The following is a 24208-nucleotide window of genomic DNA, read 5'->3' as shown; positions in this document are numbered from 1 at the left end:
TCTTTTGTCTGAGGAGACAGATCCCCAAAAAATATTGCTACAATTTCTATCAAAGAGTGTTCTGCCTATGTTGTCTTCTAGGAAGTTTTAGGTCTTACATTTAGGTCTTTAATCCATTTTGAGTTTATTTTTGTATATGGTGTGAGGAAATGTTCTAATTTCATTCTTTCACATGTAACTGTTCAGTTTTCTCAGCACCACTTATTGAAGAGACTGTTTGTTCTCCATTGCATATTCTTAGCTCCTTTGTTTTATATTAATTGACCATAAGTGTGTGGGTTTATTTCTGGGCCCTGTATTATGTTCCATGGATGTGTGTGTCTGCTTTTGTGCCAGTACCGTGTTATTTTGATTACTGTAGCTTTGTAGTGTAGTCTGAAATCAGGGCACCTGATTCCTCCAGCTTTGTTCTTTTTTATTAAGTTTGCTTTGGCAATTTGTTGTCTTTTGTGGTTCCATATAAATTTTGCAATTATATGTTTTGTTCTGTGAAAAATGTCATGGGTATTCTGATAGGGATTCCATTAAATCTGTAGATTGCCTTGGATAATATGGGAATTTTAATGCTATTAATTCTTCTGATCCACGAACATTGGATATCTTTCCATTTCTTTGTATCAGCTTCAGTTTTCTTCATCAATGTTTTATTGTTTTCACAGTATAGGTCTTTCACCTCCTTGGCTAAGTTTATTCCTAGGTATTATATTCATTTTGATGTGATTTTAAATGGGCTTGTCTTCTTGTTTTCTCTCTCTGATAGTTCATAAGTAATGTATAGAAAAGCAACAGATTTCTGTATATTATTCTTATATCCTGAAACCTTACTGAATTCATTTATTAGCGCTGAACTTTTTTGGTGGATACTTTAGGGTTTTCTATATATAGACTCATGTCATTTGCAAATAGTGAGTTTTATTCCTTCCTTTCCAGATTGGATGCCTTTTATTGCTTTTTCTTGTCTGATTGCTATGGCTAGGAATTTCAATACTATGTTAAATATAAATAGTGAGTGTGGGCATCCTTGTCTTGTTCCTGATTTCAGATGAAGAGCTTTCAGCTTTTCACTGTTGAGTATGATGTTGGCTGTGGGTTTGTCATAAATAGCCTTTTTATGTTGAGATATGTTCCATCTACACATTCTATTCTTTATAAAAGAAATAGTAATTAAAGATTCATTTCATAGAGATAATCTTACATCTTTATACTATGTATACACTTACATATTAAGTAAAACAAACAAACAAATTCACATTGTAAGTTCCCTTTATTTGGAGCAAAGCATTTATGTTTATAATCTCTCCTTCAGTTTAATACTATTTTTACAATTCTGTGGCTTTCTTCTTTCTTATCATTTGTTATGTCCCATAATTTTTATATGTCCCTTAAATATTAACATTTGAGATTTTATAAATTATAGTATAATTATAAATAGAAATATTATTCTTAATCACCCTCATTGACATGTTTAAGAACAATATAGTGAAAACATGGTTGGAAAAAATATATATAGTATATTCACCTATCTGATATGACAGTCACTAGCCACATATGGCTATTTAAATTTATTTTTAAATTAATTAAAATCATGTAAAATTAAAAACTCCATCTTTTAGTGACAACAGCCACATTTTAAACATTCAATATCCAAGTGTAACCAGTGGCTGCCACACCAGATGATGTTCATACAAAGCCTTTCCATTACCATAGGAAGTTCTTCTGCACAGTGCTGATATACATGTATATATAATAAAAATAAAAGTTTTCCTCCATATCACTCAGTACTCCTTTTTGAGGGTAGCCATGTACATATTTCTGCTCACCAAAAATGACTCCAGAAATATGTCTGTGGGTCTTCTTACATCTGTACATAAACAATATATTTCAAAATATAGGCACTCATGTGTGTGTGGGTATTTAATTTCAACAGCATGGATGGTCTCCCCTTTTCATCTACTTAATAATATAACCTGAAGGTCTTTTTATATGAATGCTTTTGTTTTTCTCTAATATCATTTAACGAGTACATAGAATTCCCTTGCATAATGCACTACCATATATTCATTTCTATTATATTCCTGTAAATACACTTGGCAACCATTTTTGAAATATATTTGTAGGCTAAATTCATAGAAGTACTATTGCTGGGTCAAAAGAAATGTCAATTTGAAATTTAATAGTATCAAATTGTATTAATCAGATCCACCAATAGTATATGATATTGCCTGTTAACCTACTCTGGCCATCACTAATATTGCCAACATATTAACTAGTATCAATTTGGCTGATGAAAAAAAGTACTTAATTGTTATATTGATTTGCAGTTATTTAATTATGAATGAGATTGAGCATTATCTTGTCATATGTGCCTTGACAATTGGTTCATTTTTTTCTATGAATTCCTTTGCATAACCTTTTATAATTGGGACTTTGCAAGTGAGACACATGTGCAGCAGCATTTCATCTTTACATATTTCTACTTAGCTTGAATCTCACTGGAATCATTCATTCACCACCATCTGCAAAGTCCAGTGAAAGTTTTTTTTGTATTTCAAATGTCTTATTAGACCTGTATCTATTATTAACTGCTGGAAGAAGGAATGAATAATGAGTGTTAGTGAAGGAGGAACAATGGGAGGATTTGTGAGTAAATGTCTGTAATGAACTCATTTAGCTTTAAATACCTATTTAATATAAGAAGAACCATCTGCCCTATAAAGTGTTAGAAATGTACCCCTTAATTTTTCCCTCAGTTTTCAAAGTGAAATAAAATTAATACTGAAAAAAAGAAAAAAGAAGCGGGCAAACTAAAATCATTCTTCATGTCTTGGGCTTAATCTGACCTTTATCTGCCCATTTGAAAATGTGCAGAAAAAGGATTGATCTTAGCCTTCTGTATATTTCATTAAAAAATATTGAGGGCTTCCCTGGTGGCACAGTGGTTGAGAGTCCGCCTGCCGATGCAGGGGACACAGGTTCGTGCCCCAGTCTGGGAAGATCCCACATTGCCGCAGAGCGGCTGGGCCCGTGAGCCATGGCTGCTGAGCCTGCACGTCCGGAGCCTGTGCTTCGCAACGCGAGAGTCCACAACAGTGAGAAGCCCGCGTACCGCAAAAAAAAAAAAATTGAAATCTTAACATTTCTGAGAAAGGGACAATGCAAGAAATAAATTTTGGCTTTGGGACACTAAAATGCAAAGATTAGTAAATGACAGCTCAACTGAAACTAATTTGCCCTGGAAATGATTTTTATATCTATCCTTACATTTTTGGTGAATGTCTAACAGAGCTCCTAAGTGCAGCTGAAGAGACCCAGAAGTGTTTTCAACTGTGACTGCTAGATAAGAATAGAAGAACTGTTTTCTTACTTTAGAGCTGGGGATTTGGGCTCAAGACATTGGATCTGGAGGCAACCCCTGATTGTTCCTTATCGTCATTCTGTTGGATTTGACGTGATTTTACAGGACCTCTTTCTTTCCCTAGTTAAGCAGAAAGTTCTGTGCCACCAGGGAAGTAAATCTGAAGTTACTTTTCTCTTTTACTATTGCCCTTTGCTTTGGCAGATAAGGGTCAGTTATAGTATATCTGCTTATTAAATGGATAATGACAAATGAGAAGGAAATGGAGAATCAACTTCTTTGTGAGTCCTGAGCAGAAGGAGTAGTAGTCCACCTGTTAATATACTCAAGAAACATTGATGTTCAGAACTGAAAACCTGAGTCTTGTCATTCTTTGGTTTAGTTCAGATTCTTCCTCTGAATTGTCACATCCTATAATTTTTTTGTTTGTTTGTATCTTGTATCTATATAATCTCATGTTAAAATTAGAGTTCACAGACAGATATTTTAGCATAGTAAAGAATACCAAGTGGTAAATGATAAAGGCATGGTGAAAAGCATTAGTTAACTGAAAAATATTAGTGTGTAATTAATATGAAAAAACTCCTCCAATTTTATTGAAAAATAAGCAAAAGATTTAAATACACTGTTCACAAAAGAAACACATCATTGATAAACAGAGAAACAAATACTTCACATAATTTACAAACAGGAAAATGATAGTCAACAAAGCGATGTATTTTGCACCTATCCCACTGGCAAAGTTTAACTCTGACGTTACCAAGAACTGGAAAGAATGTGGAGAACAGGACGTCTTACGCATTGCTAGCAGGAGTGTAATTTGTGTTTTTACTTTGGGTAACAGTTTGTCATTTTGTGTGAAGCAGAACATTCACACACCCTACAACCCACAGATTTCTCCCTAGATATATACAGCATATGAAAATGGTTGCACATGTGCATCAGGAAAGAACACAAAAGTTTATTCAGTCATAGTTGCAAACAACTGCTGTTCTCCTCAACTGAGCTTAGGATCTATTAATAGACATTTCTGATTAAGTGAACAATAAAGAATGACCTTTAGCTTTGGACCATTAAAGTGCACGTTTAGTAAATGACAACTCAACATTTAAACTAATTTACTCTGGAAATTATTTTTTTGCATCCTTGGGTTTCTGGTGAATGTCTAACTCAGTTTGGTTATGTATATGTTTGCCTAAATGACATATTTAGTTGGTTTTGAACTTTTAATAGAGGAACCGGGCTGTCCATGATCTTCATATATGTCCTTTTATCAGCAGCATTCTGTTACTGATTCATGCATATTTACATTTAGTTGTAGCTCACTAATTTTTATAGGATATTCCATACTTTTATGTTATTTTCACATTATTGTATGGTTTGTCATTATTTTCATAGATTACAGCATATTTGTTGTTTATCTGATATTCAGGTTTAACTGGGCATGTTATATTTTTATTGGCTAAATTTATTACAAATGACACTCTGTCAAGAGACAAAAGTTATTATTAATCTAATTCTGTGCATCCAAGGTCCATTAAGATGAAAACAACAAATAAATATTATACTCTTTATATAAATAGTTTTATCAAAGATAAAAATAAGAGAGAAGGGGCTTCCCTGGTGGCGCAGTGGTTGAGAGTCCGCCTGCCGATGCAGGGGACAAGGGTTTGTGCCTTGGTCCGGGAAGATCCCGCGTGCCGTGGAGTGGCTGGGCCCGTGAGCCGTGGCCGCTGAGCCTGCGGGTCCAGAGCCTGTGCTCCGCAACAGAAGAGGCCACAACAGTGAGAGGCCCACGTACCGCAAATAAATAAATAAATAAAAAATAAGAGAGAAGAAAGTAAATATCTAACCTGATATTATTGAAGAATATACCAGAATTTATTAAATATCAACAAATAAGTTTCTTTTTAGTTACTAACCTATGTTCTCTCTTGTTCCTTGGGATTATCAATGGTAATGCTAAACTAATGATGTCATACCAACTTTAAATGGGTCTTTGATCGATAAGAAAAATCGATCACCTGCCAACCAAAATTCAATCTTTACAGCACTAGTATTTTCCTATTTTTCTCTCATTTTTAAAGAAGATTCAGCCAGGTTAAATTTTTTTATGAAGCAATATTGGTCATTATATTTTCTCTTCTTTTTAAAAATATGAAAATTTCAAAGTTCTTGGTAGCCACTTCCTGGCCTATGAGAGAGATAAAATCACATTACTGACACAAATTCTTGAAAAGTCCATATCATGTTTTAAAATAGTATCTATTAATTAGGTTTTCTCTCTAATATTTATCTGATAGAATATCATTGCAAAAGTGTACTTAAGTAATTTGCTACTGGAAAAATCCAGTCAACTTGTCTTATAAGCATTGTATTGAACAAATTATATTAGGCCATGATTAGGAAAACTTATACAGAAATTCTAATGTGATATTTTTTGGACTTTCATAGCTTTTAATTTCTTTCTATATGCTGTATTTTTTAGCGCATTACATTCTTTACCTGAATGTAATAACACCATTTAAGATAAATTATGTTTGAAGTATTGTGATTAGAAAACATTAAGACAATTTGAAGAATCAGATTAGCGTAACTCAACTTCAAAGGAATAATTTGTGTAAGTATGCACTTTACAATATTCCTTAACTTTCTTCTCCAGCCTAAGCTTTCTTAATTTGTTGTACTTGTATGCGGAGCACAGGCTCCGGACGCGCAGGCTCAGTGGCCATGGCTCACGGACCCAGCCGCTCCGCGGCATACGGGATCTTCCCGGACCGGGGCACGAACCCGTGTCCCCTGCATCTGTAGGTGGACTCTCAACCACTGCGCCACCAGGGAAACCCAATTTGTTATATTTTTGAGTGCAGAAATACTCACATTTTTCTTAAAGTCATCTTGTTGGCCCTTTCTTTAAAGTTATTAACAGAATTCAGAGACCATTAGTTTTACCTTCTATTAAAAATAAAAATTGTTTTTTAAATGTTTTAGTGTATGGACTGTGATCGAACTCAATAAAATATTAATTTGGCTGTTCACATTTATTGAGCAATAAAGATATATGTGAGGCATTCTACATGGGTTAGTAAGTACTGATTTAATAGTCTTAAAAACTACCTACTTGCACCATGGCATTTTCTCCATTGACTTTTTTAATAAAATATTCTAGAATCAATAAGATGCATAGTGCCAAGAAAAAATACTAGAGACGATCTATTATGTTTATACAACATGGATGTCCTAGGCATCACAAAGTAATATAATTCAGACACTATACTAATTGGGTAGTTATGAAAAGAGAATATTAAAAAAATAGAATAAAAGGTCTGATTTTTAAAAAAATCTTTGCATATAAACACAGTTATGGCTATAACAAACAAACATGGCTTTATTTAGAGCTGCAAGATAAATAAAAAACAGTCGCTCTGCCTCTTCCTTGTTTCTTTCATTTGAAGCCAGACAGAGAAAGAGAGTCCATCTTTGGTATCCCTTAATACACTGCAATTTGGTTTGCCTTCTTTTCTGCCTTCTTTCGACCTTCTTTTCCTTTTTTATCAATTGTATAGTAACCATTTCCCTCCTGCCATCCACTTAAGGTCAACTGGCTTTTTAAAATCTTTCCTCATGCTCATTTCATGATTATTTATAGACTGCATTGTAAAAGAAGCTTATTGACAATATATACTTAATCACATACTTGAAAAAATAATATTTTATTTTTCTAGAATAAGAGATGACTTTTCTAAACATTTTTTGTCAGTTATCAATAAGCTAAAATTAGATTAGGTAATGAGGGAAATTATAGCCAAATAAATTAAACATAATCTGTGTGTGTTTGTGTGTATATGTCTCTGTGTGTGTGTGTGTGTGTGTGTGTGTGTGTGTGTGTGTGTGTGTGTGTAGGATATTGGTTGGGTGAGGTGGAGGGATCAGGAAAAAAAAGACCATAGGGTCCTCAAAGACCTACTTTCTTGTTTTCATCATTCTATATCTGTTGAAAATGTGTACCCACCTACACTTTAAGTTAGCGGATTCTCCAACTCAAGTTCTTGGACCAGTAATTTTTTTTTTTTTTGTAATAGAGGTGCCTATATATATATATATATATATATATATAAATGCGGTACGCGGGCCTCTCACTGCTGTGGCCTCTCCCGTTGCGGAGCACAGGCTCCGGACGCGCAGGCTCAGCGACCATGACTCACGGGCCCAGCCGCTCCGCGGCACGTGGGATCTTCCCGGACCGGGGCACGAACCCGTGTCCCCTGTATCGACAGGCGGACTCTCAACCGCTGCGCCACCAGGGAAGCCCACCTATACATACTTTTATCACCAGCATGTTACAAGATCTAGAATAACACTCACCTGAACTGTACTGTTCTTATGCATCTGTCATTTCTCAATCTTAAGGCAACCAAGTCTTCTACCAGCTTTTGTTCATTTTAATCCAATCTCTTGTTCTTCTCCTCTTGCTCATTCTTTTCTCAGCCTTAAGTTATACAAATGCATATTTTATATGTTCTAGCACTTCTGACATTTATGTTTGTGTTTAATGATTTCTTGCCATGATATTCAATATCTGACATCTTGGAACAGTCTAGTCCATTGTCTAGTTTTACCTCTAGTTATAATGTTTCTGACAAGAATGAATCATTGCCATGGAGCCTCTTAATAGGGGCATCACTGTGGCAGTAGATGTAAATTAAGGTTCCAAACAACCCAAAAGAGCAATAATGGAAGTGATCAGTGATTAAATGAACTGCACATATAATTGTATACATATGACTCAGGCGAATCACTTGCACTGAAAAGGACAGAGAAGGCTTAAAGAGGGAGAATTAGAATGATATTTGAGAGAAATACAGCTTGAATAAAGAGCAGGGAGAGGTGAAGTTATTATGGCAGGTGGAACAGGTTTACTTATAAAAGTAATCGTAAACATTACTCATAATAACTGCATTGTTACTGATCCACTCATAGTAGAACATGTTGTTTGAGAGGTTTTGCTCCTTTTGTCTGATGAGAATGAATTTACATTGAATGTAAACTTTCATCTAATACTCCATAAAATTCCAGATATCTCTCTTAAACTCCAGGCTTATGTACAAAAAGCTTGAATATCCCCTATTGGATATCCCACTAGGATTAAAACCATAGCATATCTAAAATTGGTGTGTCTAAAATTTTCCTCAAAATTTGCCTGGTTTTTGCTTTTTCCCAAGTTTGTTTGCAGTAGCAACATTTACCCAGTGATAAAAACATGAAAACCCAAAATTGTTTTGTACACTTTCTTCTTAGTCTTCAGATCTAATCAATAAATTCTTTTGTTTTTATCAGCAATCTCCCTTGCAGATGTACCCTCCTCCCTATGCCCTTGCATCTTTCTTAACTTCTTGACGTTGCTTGTCTGGATTGTCATGAGAGCTTCTTACCAGATCTCATTGACCTCAAGATGTCATCAGATCTAACTCACCCAACTGCCAGAGGAATCATTCTAAATTCAAATCTGATTCTGTTGCTTCCTTGGCTTTAAATTTCACCATTCATGAAAACAGTGATTAGCTCTGCCATATTCATGCTGGTAATAATACATGTATAATGTTAACACTAAGCCATGGGGTTAGCCCCACCTCTCTGGGAATCTTTTAAAACTACATGTACATTTGTAAAGGTTGTTCTCATAATGCAGTCTATAATTTCATTTAAGTGGAAAACGTGGGATCATGAAGTTTTCACTTACATTACTACCGAGTATATGAAAAGTACACCACCTGTTTTTTAAATCTCATAGCATTGTTTCCACCCCCACCCCCACCCCCTTATCCTTATGTCAATTTTTGCTTTACCAAAATTAAGCAAACTAGCAGCCCCTAGGCAGAATCTGGTACACATATATGTTTCAAAGTATCGGGCTATAATTTAAGAATCATGAGATTGTAAATTAACAGCTTGATTTCCAGCTTATCTTGAAAAAAATTGGAAAGTTAGAAATACTGTATATAATTTCCTATAAGATAATGATTATTTGAAGGTGAGGGGCTACTGCCCCCTTTTGACAGCCTGACTGCTCCATTTGTCCTCAGTTTACTCAGCTGCTTTCTTCTACCACACATCCAGTCTTTTAAGGCATTTGGGGCAGAGAAACACAGTGCTTGTCTTACCCTGCCCAGTATGAGATGGGAAAGATTCTAGTGATGTTGTTTTTCGACTTTGTAGCACCTTCAGTGTTTACCATGGTGTTCATCTTATTTTGAATGTTCAATAAGTTAGTTTTGGTATAGTTGAATGATACATACAAATGAGGTGCTACAAAATCTCGCCAAGCTGCCTGAAAGCATGCATTTGTATCTCAACTGATCAAATGTCTTGTCTCCCTTGTTGATTTGTTTAGTTAACCACCGCGTATTTGTTTTCCTGTTTATCCCACCTTACTTGGCTTTAATCGAATGTTCCTAGATGGCAGAGTTCATGCATTTTAATGCCCTTTGTTCAAAAATGCATTAGTAAGCATCATTGCTGAATAATACCCGATAAACACATGTAGAAAATATTTCTGCATCCTTTTATTACAATAGTAATTAAGTGATTAACTATGTAGGTAACATAACAGCATTATTGGCAATAACAGACTTCCCAAAACACTAATATGAGGCCATATCAAGTTGAGACTCAACTGGAACTATATTAATGTCTGTAATTAGGGTCAGTGTAGACCAAGGGGTCTCCGGTGGCTGCTAGGAAGGATTAATCACCCAGATGCAACAGACGATAACATTAATGGCTTAGGTTAAGAGGGATTTGGCCCTTGACTAAGCGGCAAGGATGTGTTTCTTAGACGTGTATCATCAGCAAGTCTCTTTGCAGCACCACCCGTGCACAACTCTAAGTTCGAAGTTTCAGCAGCTTGGGCCTTTGAAAAGGTATTTGGAAAGTTTCCCAGGTTGTATGCTGCAGAAGCTGAAGGCACTATAGTGATAATTAATAAAGTGCCAGACTGGATAATTGTAGGAACTGTAAAAGATACTAAAATGTTACCAGAGGCTCAGATGCACCTGTGAACGTGTGAAGTTAATTTGCGTGAGCAACGTTCCGTGAGAACGGTTGGGGACGAGGGGGGTGAAATTTTTGTTAAATAATTCAGACTTCAGACAGGGTAGCTCTTTAAAACAAGAGAGAGAGAGAAAGAGAGAAGAGAGAGGAAAGGGGAAGGGAGGAAGGAAAGGAGGGAAGGAAGGGAGGAAGAGAGGAAAGGAGAAAAGAAAGAATCTCCTGTTGGCATAGGGCTTATGAAAGGAGTTCCTCCTGCATTCTTTCATTATATATACTTCTCTGTGACCTTGACAAAAGTTTAAGAACTGTATTATTAGAGTTTTCTTATTCCCATAGGACTGGAATGATGGCATTGCCCTTTTAACCAATTTTTAAATAACAATAAACCTCCTCTTGTGTAACAGTATACCTCCTGATACTGCAATGTGCAATGCTGAGTGAGAGGACCTTGTGTTCTATATGTCACCCTAAATTTCACACAGGCTAATATCTATCAAGTTTCAATACACAATAAGTTAATGAGAAAAAAAGAAAGGGTTAGAATGAAGATACCTCCCTCACAGCTTTGTCATGGGGCAGGAGGTGGGGGAATTATTGAGAACCACAGAATTCTAAGCAATTTCAGAGCTTATGACAGTTGATAGATCAATGGTAGCCCTACTGTTGTGATTGTTGTTTGTTGTTGTTATTTTCATTATTATTGAAGTGGCTTTTTGAAAAAATGAAAAACAAATTCCTTGAGGTGAATTATTGCCAGTGATTATTCTGATCTTCTAAGTGGATGGTACAAGATGGATGTATATAGGCAACACCTCTTCTAAATCAACGTTACCATGTACAAGTATTTTCTCCCAGAGTACTCCATTCTCTTGCATATCTGGCTCAGAAATGAACAGTCTGTGCTATTTCAACAACAATTCTCTGGGTGACTTACAATTCAATTCATTCTGATACTAACTACTCAGAGTTAGTGAAGACCCCACGGGTTAAGGACTCAGCCTGCTCTCATTTCAGATATCAGCTTCAAGTCCTGAGACCCCAGGCTACTTGCATTTTTATCGGACTTGGTTTACAGATTTGGTGGTTCTCACAATCTCCCTTCAGATTTGATAATTTGCTAGAATGACACAGAAAGAACTATACTTATGATTACCGGTTTATTATAAAGAATACAAATGAAAAGCCAGATGAAGAGGTAAATAGGGTGAATGGAGAAGGGTCCTAAGTACAGTCTGTCTCGGTGGAGTTGGGATATGTCCCCTCCAGGTACATTGATATGTTTACTAACAAGGAAGCTTCTGCAAATCTCATGGTTCAGAGGTTTTCTACTGAGGTTTTGTTACCTAGGCCCGATTGATTAAATCATCGGCCATATGCTTGAACTTCAGCTCCAGTCCCACCACCCTCCCTGACCTCCAGGTAGGGTTCAAAGTTCTCACTCTCTAATCAGGTGGCTGGTTCTTCTCCAGAAGCTATCTTGCCACTCTCCCCCCACCCCCAATCCTGGAGTCATCTCATTAACATAAACTGTGTGTGGTCAAAGAGGGCTAGTTATTAATTAACAAAAGACCCTTCTATCGCTCAGGAAATTCCAAGCATTTTAGAAGCTCTGTGCCAGGAACCAGGGAAAAAGACCAAATATATTTTTGATTATACCATGCAAACTTTGCCAGATATTGGTTCTTCTGAGTTTCTTATCCTTTCCATTGTCTTTGGGAATTTCTAAGTACTAAAACCTTGACTTCACCCTTTTCTGTTTTTCTTGGAGACCAGTGTTGTTGAAACTGCCCAGACATAAAATGTATACAATTATTTATACCTGTATTTCTCTGCAAAAACCATACAAATTAGTTTGCTTAAAATCCACGTACAGTTTATTTTATTTTTTTGTTTGCGTTTTGTAGGCTTCTGATGCAGCAACTCAATTTGCTTGCCTTTTCTTTAGATATGAAATTACATGTAATCTCTTTCCCAAATAAAACCATTTTCCCACTCTCAGTGTATTTATCCTTCGCTTTATGTTCAAGTCTTTCTAACATTGGATTTATTCAATGGTAAAATAAAAAGCTCAAAATTAAACATGTGTAGTGCATTTGTTTATATTTCTATACCATATATACATATTGAGTATAATCAGTTATGTATTTGTGTTTTAATCTGCCTCACTCTGGGAGTTTCCTTTAAGGAGATTTTGTCTTTAACATATGTCTTTTTAAAAATATAAATATACAACCTGAGAAAAAACAAAAGTGCAGAGACAGAAAATCATGACACCCCAGAATGCCACTATTTCTTTTCCTTTTGATTAATCCAACATGCAAATATAAAAGCATTTTGGTTACTTAAGTTCAATGATGTTTTGCTTTTTTATTCTTATAAATGAAAATATTAACTTAGTCTTTAAGTGATAACATGTAGGGGAGATACATTAGCAAAACTTTTCTTAATGAAGTGTCTAATATAGCCTCTCCAAGTTTCTATATCCATCTGTAAAGTCATACATATGTACATGCCTGTGCATACTTATAATACGAACGAGAAAGCCTATTTTACAATGTTATGAGGAGAATGGACATCTTTTTTTATACTTACATATCCAAATGCATGTCAATCTTTCCATTATTAAGCTCTTTAAAATAATTGTTTCTTTTTATTTCTAGGTAACCTTCAAAGCATCAAGACATTCAGTTTCACCAGATTTAAAATGTGTTCTTCTGGCATATGATGTCAAACAGGTAAAGGAGTGATCTTTGAAGAAAAATTTTTCATTGTGTGTTGCATTCAAGTGACAGTTCATAGTTGTGTTGCGTTCAAGTGAGAGTTCATAGTTTTCCTTGGTCATCTACTCAACTAGAGAAAATTTGACATATCCGGTAGGTGCAGGTGAATACTGATAACCGATATTGCACAAGAGAGTTTTGGCAACAATGTCCTTTCTTCCACACCCAGCTAGCAAATAACTGGAACGATCTGCTAGGTGCCTGTACTGGTCCAAGTTCATCGCTTTTGAAGGAGAGTGTGGCAGAGCTTAGCAAATCCAAAAAATGGGGGCTTTCGACAATTCCAGGATAAGCCTTAATATCTACTTGTGTTGTATGTATATGTAGATTAAGGGGTTTCCTAATGGCTGTGCCTGAGCTGCAGTGTGTATTGTGGGAAGAGCTGGTGAAAACATTGATTCAGTTTATGGTCAAAGGATTCTTTGTTGGTGTTTGAGCATAAGCCTTGTGGTTGTAGAAATTTCTAAAAGTGGGGCAAGGCAAGGAATCAATTCTGAACAAATAAAGTGTTCTAACTGCAATTAGTATTTCATTATTCCATGTCAGCTCTATAGCACAATTAGAGCAATATGTATGGTTGTGGAGTATTTTTACTCAGATATAATTTGCACTGTTAAAAAGCAAAGTAAATGTTGAAAAGGCAATTCAGCAGATTAGCTTCTGTAGAAAATAAATGATTTTGAAAATTATTCAAGAATGTTTTGTGTGCTTTAAGGCAGACAATAAAAATTTATAGACAAAGCAGGAAGGAAGCCTCATATAATGCATTGAAACCCTTCGAGCACATGAAATTTTACTATTCAAAGGACCTTCTACTTGATGGTTTTAGTCTTTTGAAATATACATGTGTTATATTTTTAGACAAGTTTATATTTCTTATTTAAAATAATTAATTTACACTACAAAGGCTGGGAGACTGTAATCAAAGACATCTTTTTCCTGTTATAAATCTTGGCCCTTTTCCTTTACCTTTGTTCTGTGTTCTCTCTACTCATTGGGATTTTGAAAAACATGTAAGAGTTGGAAAAGTGCTTGAGCTTTATAACCAAACTATTGCAGCATCCTCAAGTTTTTAAAACAATATTTGTCGAAAGAGTTTTAACTTAAAATGACTGCTATATTAAAATGATAATAAACTTAAGAAAAATCAGGTTTCAGTAGCTACAATTTGTTTTATTCTGTTCCATTGATCTATGTGTCTATCCTTCTGCTAGTTCCACGAAGTCTTCTCTTATTTTGGATATTTTACATAAATGGAATCATCCAGTATATGACTGTTTGGCTTCTTTCACTTAGTATCATGCTTTTTAGATTTATCCACATTATAATATGGATTAGTACTTCATTCCTTTTTTACGGTTGAATACTATTTCATTGTATGTATGTATTACATTTATTCATTTATCCATTAAAGGATGCTGGGGTTTTTTCCACCTTTTGGCTGTTATGAATAGTGTTGTTGTAAATATTTGTGCACAAGCATTTTTTTTGAGTACCTGTTTTCAACTTTGGAGATAAATATTGAGGTGTGGAATTGCTGGGTAATGTGATAATTCTATGTTTATCTTTTTGAGAAACCACCAAATCACTTTCTAAAATGGCTGCACCATTTTACATTCCCACGGGCAGTGTGCAAGTGTTTCAGTTTCTCTGTGTCCTTACCAACAGTTGTTATTTTCCATTCTTCTTATTGTAGCTATTCAAATGTATATGAATTGATATCTCATTGTGGTTTTGGTGTATACCTCCCTAATTAGACTAATGATGTTAAGCATATTTTCATATGTTTGTTGGCCTGTGTTTCTTCTTTGGAGAAATGTCTATTCAAGTCCATTGCAGTTTTTTTTTTTTCTTTTTGTAGTTGAGTTTGAGAGCTGTTTAGATATCCTGGATAGAAGACCCTTATCATATATATGATTTGCAAATATTTTCTTCCACTCAGTAGATTGCTTTTTCACTTTTTTGATAATGTTCTTTGGTGCATAAATTTAAAAAATTCTGATGAAGTATGATTTATCTATTTTTGTCTCTTGTTACTCATGCTTTTGGTACCATATCTAAGACTACATTGCCAAATTCAAGGTCATGAAGTTGTACCCTTATGTTTTTTCCTAAGAGTTCTATAGTTTCAGTTCTTATATTTAGGTTGTTGATATATTTTGAATTATTACTTTTTATTCTTTGAGATAGCCTTAAAAACATTTTAAGGTTCCTGTTATATATTGAAAAACCGTTCCAAAATGGTTTTGTTGGTTTATACTGCCCTTAGGCAATACATAGCCTGTTACATTGACATATATACACTACCATGTGTAAAATAGATAGCTAGTGGGAAGCTGCTGCATAGCACAGGGAGATCAGCTCGGTGCTTTATGAAGACCTAGAGGGGTGGGATAGGGAGGGTGGGAGGGAGGCTAAAGAGGGAGGGGATATATGTATATGCATAGCTGATTCACTTTGTAGTACAGCAGAAACTAACATAACATTGTAAAGCAACTATAGTCCAATAAAGATGAAAAAACAGAGTAATTATTAAATTGATAGATTATGTATAACCTAACTACTAATTTTGAATGCATACACAACCCCCCCACACATTCACACACATACACACAATAAGTATTGGTGTTATATTACTATGTAATAAATCACCCCAAACTTAGTGACTTAAAAAAAAAAATTACTGTTGTTCACAGTTTGTGTGTATCAGGAATTTGGGATTGGCTTAAGTGGGAGGTTCTGGCTTTAATGATGTTGCAATCAGGTATCAGCTGGGGCTGCAGTCATCTGACAGCTTGACTGAGGCTGGAGGATAGACTTCCAAGGTAGATCTCTCACATGGGTGGGTAATGGGTGCTTGCTGACGTCATGAGGCCTCAGGTTTCTCCACATGAAACTCTCTACAGTGCTCCTTGAGTGTCCTCATAACATGGTACTTGGAGTATCCCAGAGTGAGTAGCGCAGAAGATAAAGAGAGAGATTTCAGTGCCTTGCCTGATCTCTCTTTGGAAGTAACCTGTTATTTTCACCATGTATGTATATTTTTTTGTCACACAAGTCAGCTCTAATTCAGTGTTGGAGGGGGCTACCAGAGGGTGAGGATTTGGGGAAACCATCTTAGAGGCTGACTAACATAGTCCCCAAATATTTCATATTCATCCTATGTGAAGTATACTCAAGGCCCCCCAAATTTTTATGCATTACAGCCCAGCATTTTAATCAAGGAGATCAATCTCCTTAGGCATGGTTTCTTGACTGTAGTCCCTTGAGTATATTTATATATTCATATATAAAATTAAATATGCTCAATATATATCCATATGTTTGTATCCATATAAATACTATAAAGATACACATGTATTTTAATATGTATTTAAATACCAATTTGACTATTATTTTCAGGTTGTTTTTTTTTTTTACTTTTATTGTGAATAACGTTTATTTACTCCGTTCATTTATCTTTTGTAGTCTTAGTATTTTTTTAAACATCTGTGTGTATAATTCAATCATTAGTTTTATTGTCCTTTCTTTAAATATATCACTGATTTTTTGGTTTTAATTATTTTTTGACTTGGAGAAATTTTGAATTTTGTGAATTTTTATCTTTCACTTTGTTGTGTTTATTTTTGTTCTAAGCTTAGAGAAATGCCCACCAATGTGATAAACATAAACTTGTATTTTTTTATATATTTTATGCATAAACATTCATGCTATTTTAGTTGCAATTGTTTATGGTGGCAAGTGATCAAAACCTCTCTTTCTAATGATCATAGTAATAAAAAGACCTATCGTTCATATGAGTGAATGTAATCATGCCCAGTCTTCGGAGGGGCAAGACTCCGAAGGGACATGTTTGATGTATTATTGGAAAACCACCCAACACAATAAACTGTTCCATGAATGCCATACCTGTCCTCAGTTTCCCCATGACTCTAATGAAGAGGGAAGAAATATGAATGCTTCTCAAACTTACTCAAATTTACTGTCCTGAACAATGTCCTGGTCATGTGATAATAATCCTGCCTCTGGGATCCTGTGCAAGAGGATATACAGGATCTAGCACTGTTATTTTGGAGTCAGAGGAGCTGGCTGGGGAGAGCTAATTTAGTTTTATTTCCCTACTGATATTCTCAGTTTGAATCAAATATCAATAATTTAGTGTAGGCCAAATTTAGAAAGTGCCTTTTAGGTCAACAGCTGAGTTCTTCTGTGTGTAACCTGTGGGCTACGAATGTTGAATCATGCTAATCTGTGGGTTACCAATGTTGAAATGCTTTATTCAGAGCTTAAGTTGGCATCATCATCGTGTCTGAGCGATGAAGAGTATGATTCTGACTTTTTTCTTAGCTTTATTTTTATTTTTTTCTTAGCTTTTTGCATGTTAACTCTACTATTTTAACAAACACTACCATGATCTGCAATTTTAGTACAGTAAGTTCCCTACGTATGAACGAGTTCTGTTCCGAGAGTCCAGTTTGTTCATAAGTCCAACAAAGTTAGCCTAGGTACCCAACTAACACAATCGGCTATATAGTACTGTACTGTAATAGGTTTATAATACTTTTCACACAAATAATACATAAAAAACAAACACAAAGAATAAAGAAAACATTTTTAATCTTACAGCACAGTACCTTGAAAAGTACAATAGTACAGTACAACAGCTGGCATCCAGGGGCTGGCATCTAGTGAACAGGCAAGAAGTGTTACTGACTGGAGGAGGGAGAGGAGGTGGGAGATGGTAGAGCTGAAGGATCCTCAGCAATAGGAGACGGAGGGCAGGCTGCAATGTCACTCACGCCTGACGTGGATGGCACAGGTTCTGGTTCCTTGCTGGATTCACTTCTATCTACGCTCTTGAGAAAGCGATCCAGTGATGTCTAAGTGGTAGCTCTTTTTTTCTCGGCATAGATGACAGGGTAGCACTGGATTGTATTCTCAACGGCTGCTGCATCCTTCATGTACCGTTCTACATTCGGGTATGGCTCAAAAACTCACAGTGCCTCCTCAAATAAAGAAAATCCCCGTGCCATTTCCTGCGTTCTGAATCTCTTCGGTTCTTCAGTTACTTCTCCCTCTTGTCTCTCTTCGTCTTTTCTCTGGGCCTCCAATTCCTGCTGCTTCTTAGCAGTACCACCTGCATCACCACTGCTTTTACGCCTGCTTCCAGACATCCTGGGCTTAAAATAAAGATACTGTACTACTGTACTCTATACAGTACTGTACAGTAAAGTACACAAAAGCACAACCACTTGTAGAGGATGCATGCACACGACAATGTACACCAGACATATGAACTAACTTAACGTGATTGGACATGGGAATGCATGTTAGCATCTTTGAAAGTTCACAGCTTGAAGATTCTTATGTAGGGGACTAACTGTATCCATAGTCATAAAGCAATTACGATTACTAATATAGGTTTATGGACAGTTTTTGAAGATTCTGCATCAGGAGTTGCATGCTAAATAAATCATGGAAACTATAAGCCAATAATTTTTTAGTCCTTTGCAAAGAAGACAAAATAATATTCATTTTTGTATCAATGTCAATTTTATTGAACTTAGGCTGAATCTTTTCTGTTGAGATGTACAACTATTAATTAATTCTAATATGATTAATATGAAGACTATTTCCCCCATGCAAATTATTTGTGTTCTACAACATCAAAAAGGTAATTTGAACAAAGTGAGAAGCTGCTTTTCTTTTTCTGGCCAGATTAATGTTTCTCATATTTTGAGCCTATAGCATGGTTCCTAGGTTGTTCTGCTCCACAGAATTTGAGAATGTTTTGTGCCTGTTGTCTACAGGAATCTGTGGACAGATCAAGGTAAATGATATTCTCCTGTAAGACTCTTATAGATAAATGGGGGAAACAGGGAGAAAAGATCGTTTATGATTGGAAGGAAAGATGAGTCTTCCTGTAGGAAGGTAGAGAATGCTGCAGGGGCACTTTGGGGTGACCTTGTGATCCTTAAGACTGTAAGAGTGATATTTATTCCGTTTGCTGCAAAAGGAGAAGTCTACTGGCAATGGTAGAGCTTAAGTCTGGCTGCCCCTGCTGAAGTGCTTTTACTTGCGGCCGGGAAGCTTCCTGATAGTTTGTTTTTTTATGCCCAGACTACTTGTCACAATTGCAGGAACTGTCAGACCCATATCACTTGGTGACCCTGTTTACACAGAAGCTGACACCAAAGCAAAGCAAACTTAAAAACCTCCAGGTGATGTCCCAGAAATGCTGGAGAAAGGAGCAGGAAATCAGATTGATCATTTTCCTCTTTTTTTTTTTTTTTTTTTTTGCCGTACGCGGGCCTCCCACTGCTGCGGCCTCCCCCTGTTGCAGAGCACAGGCTCCGAACGCACAGACTCAGCGGCCATGGCTCACGGGCCCAGCCGCTCCGCGGCACGCGGGATCCTCCCGGACCGGGGCACAAACCCGTGTCCCCTGCATCGGGAGGCGGACTCCCAACCACTGCGCCACCAGGGAAGCCCTTTCCTCTTTTTTTAAAAGAAGATATTAAACCTGCATAATCAAAGGGAAAATAAATAAACAAAACCAAAATAAATCTCACCTCATATATCCAGATTGTTGAGTTTATCCAACTATGTTTTAGGATGTAACAATATTTGAGAGAAATATTTCTAAAATAAGTGGTATATTTTCTGCATTATTAGACCAAGGAAAGAGAACTCACTAAATACTTTTCTCCTTGGCTCATGGCTATCATTATGAACACTGATTACTCTGCAATAACTCAGCAGGAAACCTGCCTGGTTTCTCACATCTGTGTCCTTGTCTGAAGGATGGGGTACAGAAGAATGAAGAGCCTGGAGAGAAAGACAAGTACTGTATGGTATCACTTATGTGTAGAATTTAAAAAATACCAACTTGTTAAAACAGAATAAAATGGTGGTTACCAGGGGATGGCGGGTGGGGGAAGAGGACAGATGTTATTTTAGGGGACAAACTTACAAGGAGTAGTAAACAAGCCCTAGAAATTATAATGCACAGTACAGTGAATATAGACAACAGTACTGTATGAGAATCATCAAACTTGCTGAGACTAAAAATTATTGCAAATACCTAAAAAGAAAGTGTAATTCTGTAATGTGATAGAGATGCTAATTATTGCTACAGTGGCAGTCATATTACAATATATAAATGAACATGTACACATTAAACTTATACAATGATATAGGTCAAAATATATTTCAATTTATAAAAATGGGGGGATAGTGTGTTTAAGTCATCTCTTGTTGGAAGGAATGTCATAGCCCAGGTTCCCTTCAATCACTCCTCTTCCTTTTAATCAGTTTCCCACACTCAAGCTAAGCTGATCTTTAAAATCTGATTGTCATCCACTGTTTAGAACCTTCCTAGGCTTCTTGGGATAAAGAAGTCATAATAGCCTACAAGGCCCTGCCTGCCGTTTTAGCCTCACCTTCCACAAACCACTCCCAACCTGTTCTCAGCACTTCTGGGATTTCCTTCAGTTCTTCGAAACACCATGCCCCTCCCATCATCGGGCTTTCACTACTCTTCTGCCTGGAACAAGTTCCTACCCCTTTCTTCATATTGATAATTTGTACTTATTCTTTAGATGCCAACTCAAGCATACGTGCCTTAAACATCAAGGCTGTTCCATTTGGCTGTTCCAAATCAAGGCTGATTTGGTCATATTTCCCTATTACAAGTTTCATGGTACTCTCTTTCCCCACTGTAGAATTTATCACAACTATAATTGTGTCTAACACAATGCCTGACACAGTGTTACTCAAAAAAAAAAAAAAAAAAAAAAAAGAGGGCTTCCCTGGTGGCGCAGTCGTTGAGAGTCCGCCTGCCGATGCAGGGGACAAGGGTTCACGCCCCGGTCCGGGAGGATTCCACATGCCGCCGCTGGGCCTGCGCGTCCGGAGCCTGTGCTCTGTAACGGGAGAGGCCACAACAGTGAGAGGCCTGCGTACCGCAAAAAAAAGAATAAATAGAAACATAAAATGAATTAATAATCAAGAACCTCTACCAAACTTTTCCTTGAAGTGCCAGGCAAGGGTCAGTTGCCCTTCTCTGTGCCTTTATGACATGTGGTACATACTTACTCTCAATATTTCTGTCATTGCGTTGAACACGACCATTTATGTGTACATCTCCTTGACTAAACTATAAGACCCTTAAAGTCAAGAACTTTGCTTTATTCCTTTTAAAGCCCACAGGGTTTTCTGCAGTGAATGGCGTATTGTAAACACTTAGTCAATGTTTGTGAAACTAAAACAGTGATTATCAATCTTGGCTGCACATCAGAATCACCTGGAGAGTTGAGTTCCACCCTGCAGAAATCCTGATTTAATTGTTTTGGGATAGAGCCCAAACACTGGAGTTGTAAAAACTCCCCAGGAGACTGTAATGTCAGCCAGGCTTACAGTCCACTGAATTTAAGTGAACTGCTCTCTTCCACCTATTGAAGACTTTTCCGACTTCAGACAAGGGAAGGACAAGAAATAAAGATGAAAATACCTGCTTTTTAATACTGCACCTACTTGGTGCCAAAGACTGTACCTGTACACCTTCATTCCTTACCATTTCTCTTTATAGCAGTTGATGTTATTTTATTAATGAAAATATAGAGACAAAGGAGATTCCTTTGCATAGTAAATTTGCATAATATGACTCAAGATTGAAACTTTTTTTTGTCTGGAACCATAGTTCTCAATATATGTTCCCAGAATAGCAGCACCAGGATCTCCTGAGAATTATTAGCAATGTAAATTCTTGGGCTCTGCCCAGGCCCAATGAAACAGGAACTCTGGAGATGGGACCAAGATCTGTGGGTAAGAAGCCCTCCAGGTGATTTTCTGATATAGCTCAAGATTGAGAGCCACCTATTCAGAGGAAATGATTCCTTCAAATTCAAGAGCTCTACTTGGGAAAAGACCTAAGTAGCTAGAACTTAACCATGTATATGGCAGTGATTTAGAGAAAATATCATTTAAAAAAGAGAGTCTGCCATTTTCTCTTTAGTATTTCAAAATAATTTAATCCTGGATTTAACGTTCAGCTGTTCCTTTCTGACATTGGCCATTGGTCTGGCCTCATTTACTCTTCAAGGTTGATGCTTAATCTGTCATATTATAATTAGATGTGACCTAGTGAGGAATGCATGGAAGATGGAGAAAATAGGTGATTTTATATTCAAATTATCCATACTTAAATGTTTTGTTGAAGTGTAGCATAGATACAGGAGCACGCACATACTGTGAGGATAGTCTGATGAAGTTTTACAACTGAGCGTATCTCTGTAACTATCACCCAGATCAAGAAGCAAAACATTACTGTGCTCCTTTCCAGTCACTACCCACCTCAAGGGAGGCCACTGTTCAAGCTTTTAACAGCTTAGATTATTTTTTTCTAGTTTTTACATATATATATATATGTATTCATACAGTGTGTGCTGTTTTGTGTATGTCTTCTTTTACTCAACGATGTTTGTGAAATATATCCATATTGTTCAATAGCTGGATAGTACCTTGTTCATTTTCCCTACTATTATAGCATTCCACTGCAAATATTGTTTATCCATTTGACTGCCAATTGGACTATAAAAAATATATACCTGAACAATATAGCTTTTTTGTGTTGGATTATTTTCTCTGATCACTCCCTTTTCTATCTATTACCCTGCTGCTTTTTTGGTGCCTGTTTCAAAAATGGATTTTAGTAGAGGGAACAAACTTTTGTTGAGTATTCAAATAGTGCCTCTTATATGGGAAGTCCATCAATTTAAACGTGCCCAAATCCTTGCTCCTTAGTCACTGATAACATATTTTACAAAGGTGGGAAGCTTAGAGATGCTAACTTACTTAGTTAGGGTCCCACTTCCCAGTTGCAGAGCTCGGACTCAATCCCATCTTTCTAGCTCCAAAGCCCCTGCCATTTTCTGAAAGTTATTACATATCTCCATAGATTTATTCTGTAATCTGGTGTAATTATTTTCCCATTCATTTGCAATTATATCAACTGTATTCTAATTAAGTAATTAGAAGACAAATGGAACTTGTATTGCATATAATTATTCGCAGTACTCAGGTAGCATTTATTATATTCATCCAGACTTACTGGTTATGCATTTTAATTTTCTATTTGCTTCTTAGAAGTTGTTTCTCAAAAACAGCCAACTAAATAACTGTGGGTTGCACTTTAATACCATTAATTTGAAAATATTCCTGAGGAAGAAAAAAGTATTCCAAAATATAATGCAGTCTAGATTTTATGAAATCTTGATTATCAGAATATTTGTGCTTAAGAATTGTCATCTAGTATTTGACATTTCCAATATCAAAGTTATTTTTTCCTTTATTCTGAGTTATGTTAAATCATAAATAGTTTTAACCATTTAAATCAAGTTTATTTTATATATTATTCCAATATGCTTAACATTATTAGTCCATTTGAATTATTTAACAATTGCATTTTAAGCCATCTTTGAAAAGTCCATAGTGTAATATATGTAATAATATATACTTAAGACAAACAAAATAAGTAGAAACAAGTATTTAAAAAAAAACCCTTTAAACTAATATTTATAGTTTTCTTACTGTTTGGATTAACAATGCATATTAAATAGACTAATAAATAGCTAAATTAACTATTTACATTGCCAACATACTTATTATGTCTTATGTTTGGGGTCAGAAACTTTAATTGCATTTACTGTTGTTTAGGAATAATTAGAACATGAATCTTCATGAGAATAAGCTCTTTCTAAAAAGAAAAGCAAAACCGAATGAATCTATTAAACCGTGTCTAACAGAAGGAATAAATCAATTATACGTGTGCTACAGTTACTGTGTTGATGTCTGTCCTCCAAAGTCGATGCTCTGCAGAAGAGTGGTCTTGTTATTCTCTAGAGTTAGATGCATTCACTTCAGTTTATGTTTCTACTAGTCTGTAGCTCTGTAGACAAGACCTTCTTTATGATAAATTTCTATTTTAACTAAGATGTAATTCACTGTACCATGAATCCTGCAT

At 36.0% G+C, this 24208-nt stretch overlaps 1 protein-coding gene across 3 annotated transcripts in view; it reads left to right on the top strand.

The window, feature by feature from the left end:
- Window positions 1–24208, top strand: part of DPP10 (dipeptidyl peptidase like 10) — a 1290245-nt gene that overhangs the window by 965687 nt on the left and 300350 nt on the right. For all 3 annotated transcript variants that reach the window (XM_012535464.2, XM_004276493.4, XM_049712621.1), the window contains exon 5: window positions 13066–13140. In XM_012535464.2, coding sequence (XP_012390918.2) covers window positions 13066–13140 — 75 coding nt within the window. The remainder of the gene's footprint in view (window positions 1–13065; window positions 13141–24208) is intronic.

Source organism: Orcinus orca, chromosome 7, assembly GCF_937001465.1.
Source record: "Orcinus orca chromosome 7, mOrcOrc1.1, whole genome shotgun sequence".
Classification (NCBI taxonomy): Eukaryota; Metazoa; Chordata; class Mammalia; order Artiodactyla; family Delphinidae; genus Orcinus; species Orcinus orca.
This window is presented reverse-complemented; position numbering and strand designations above follow the sequence as displayed.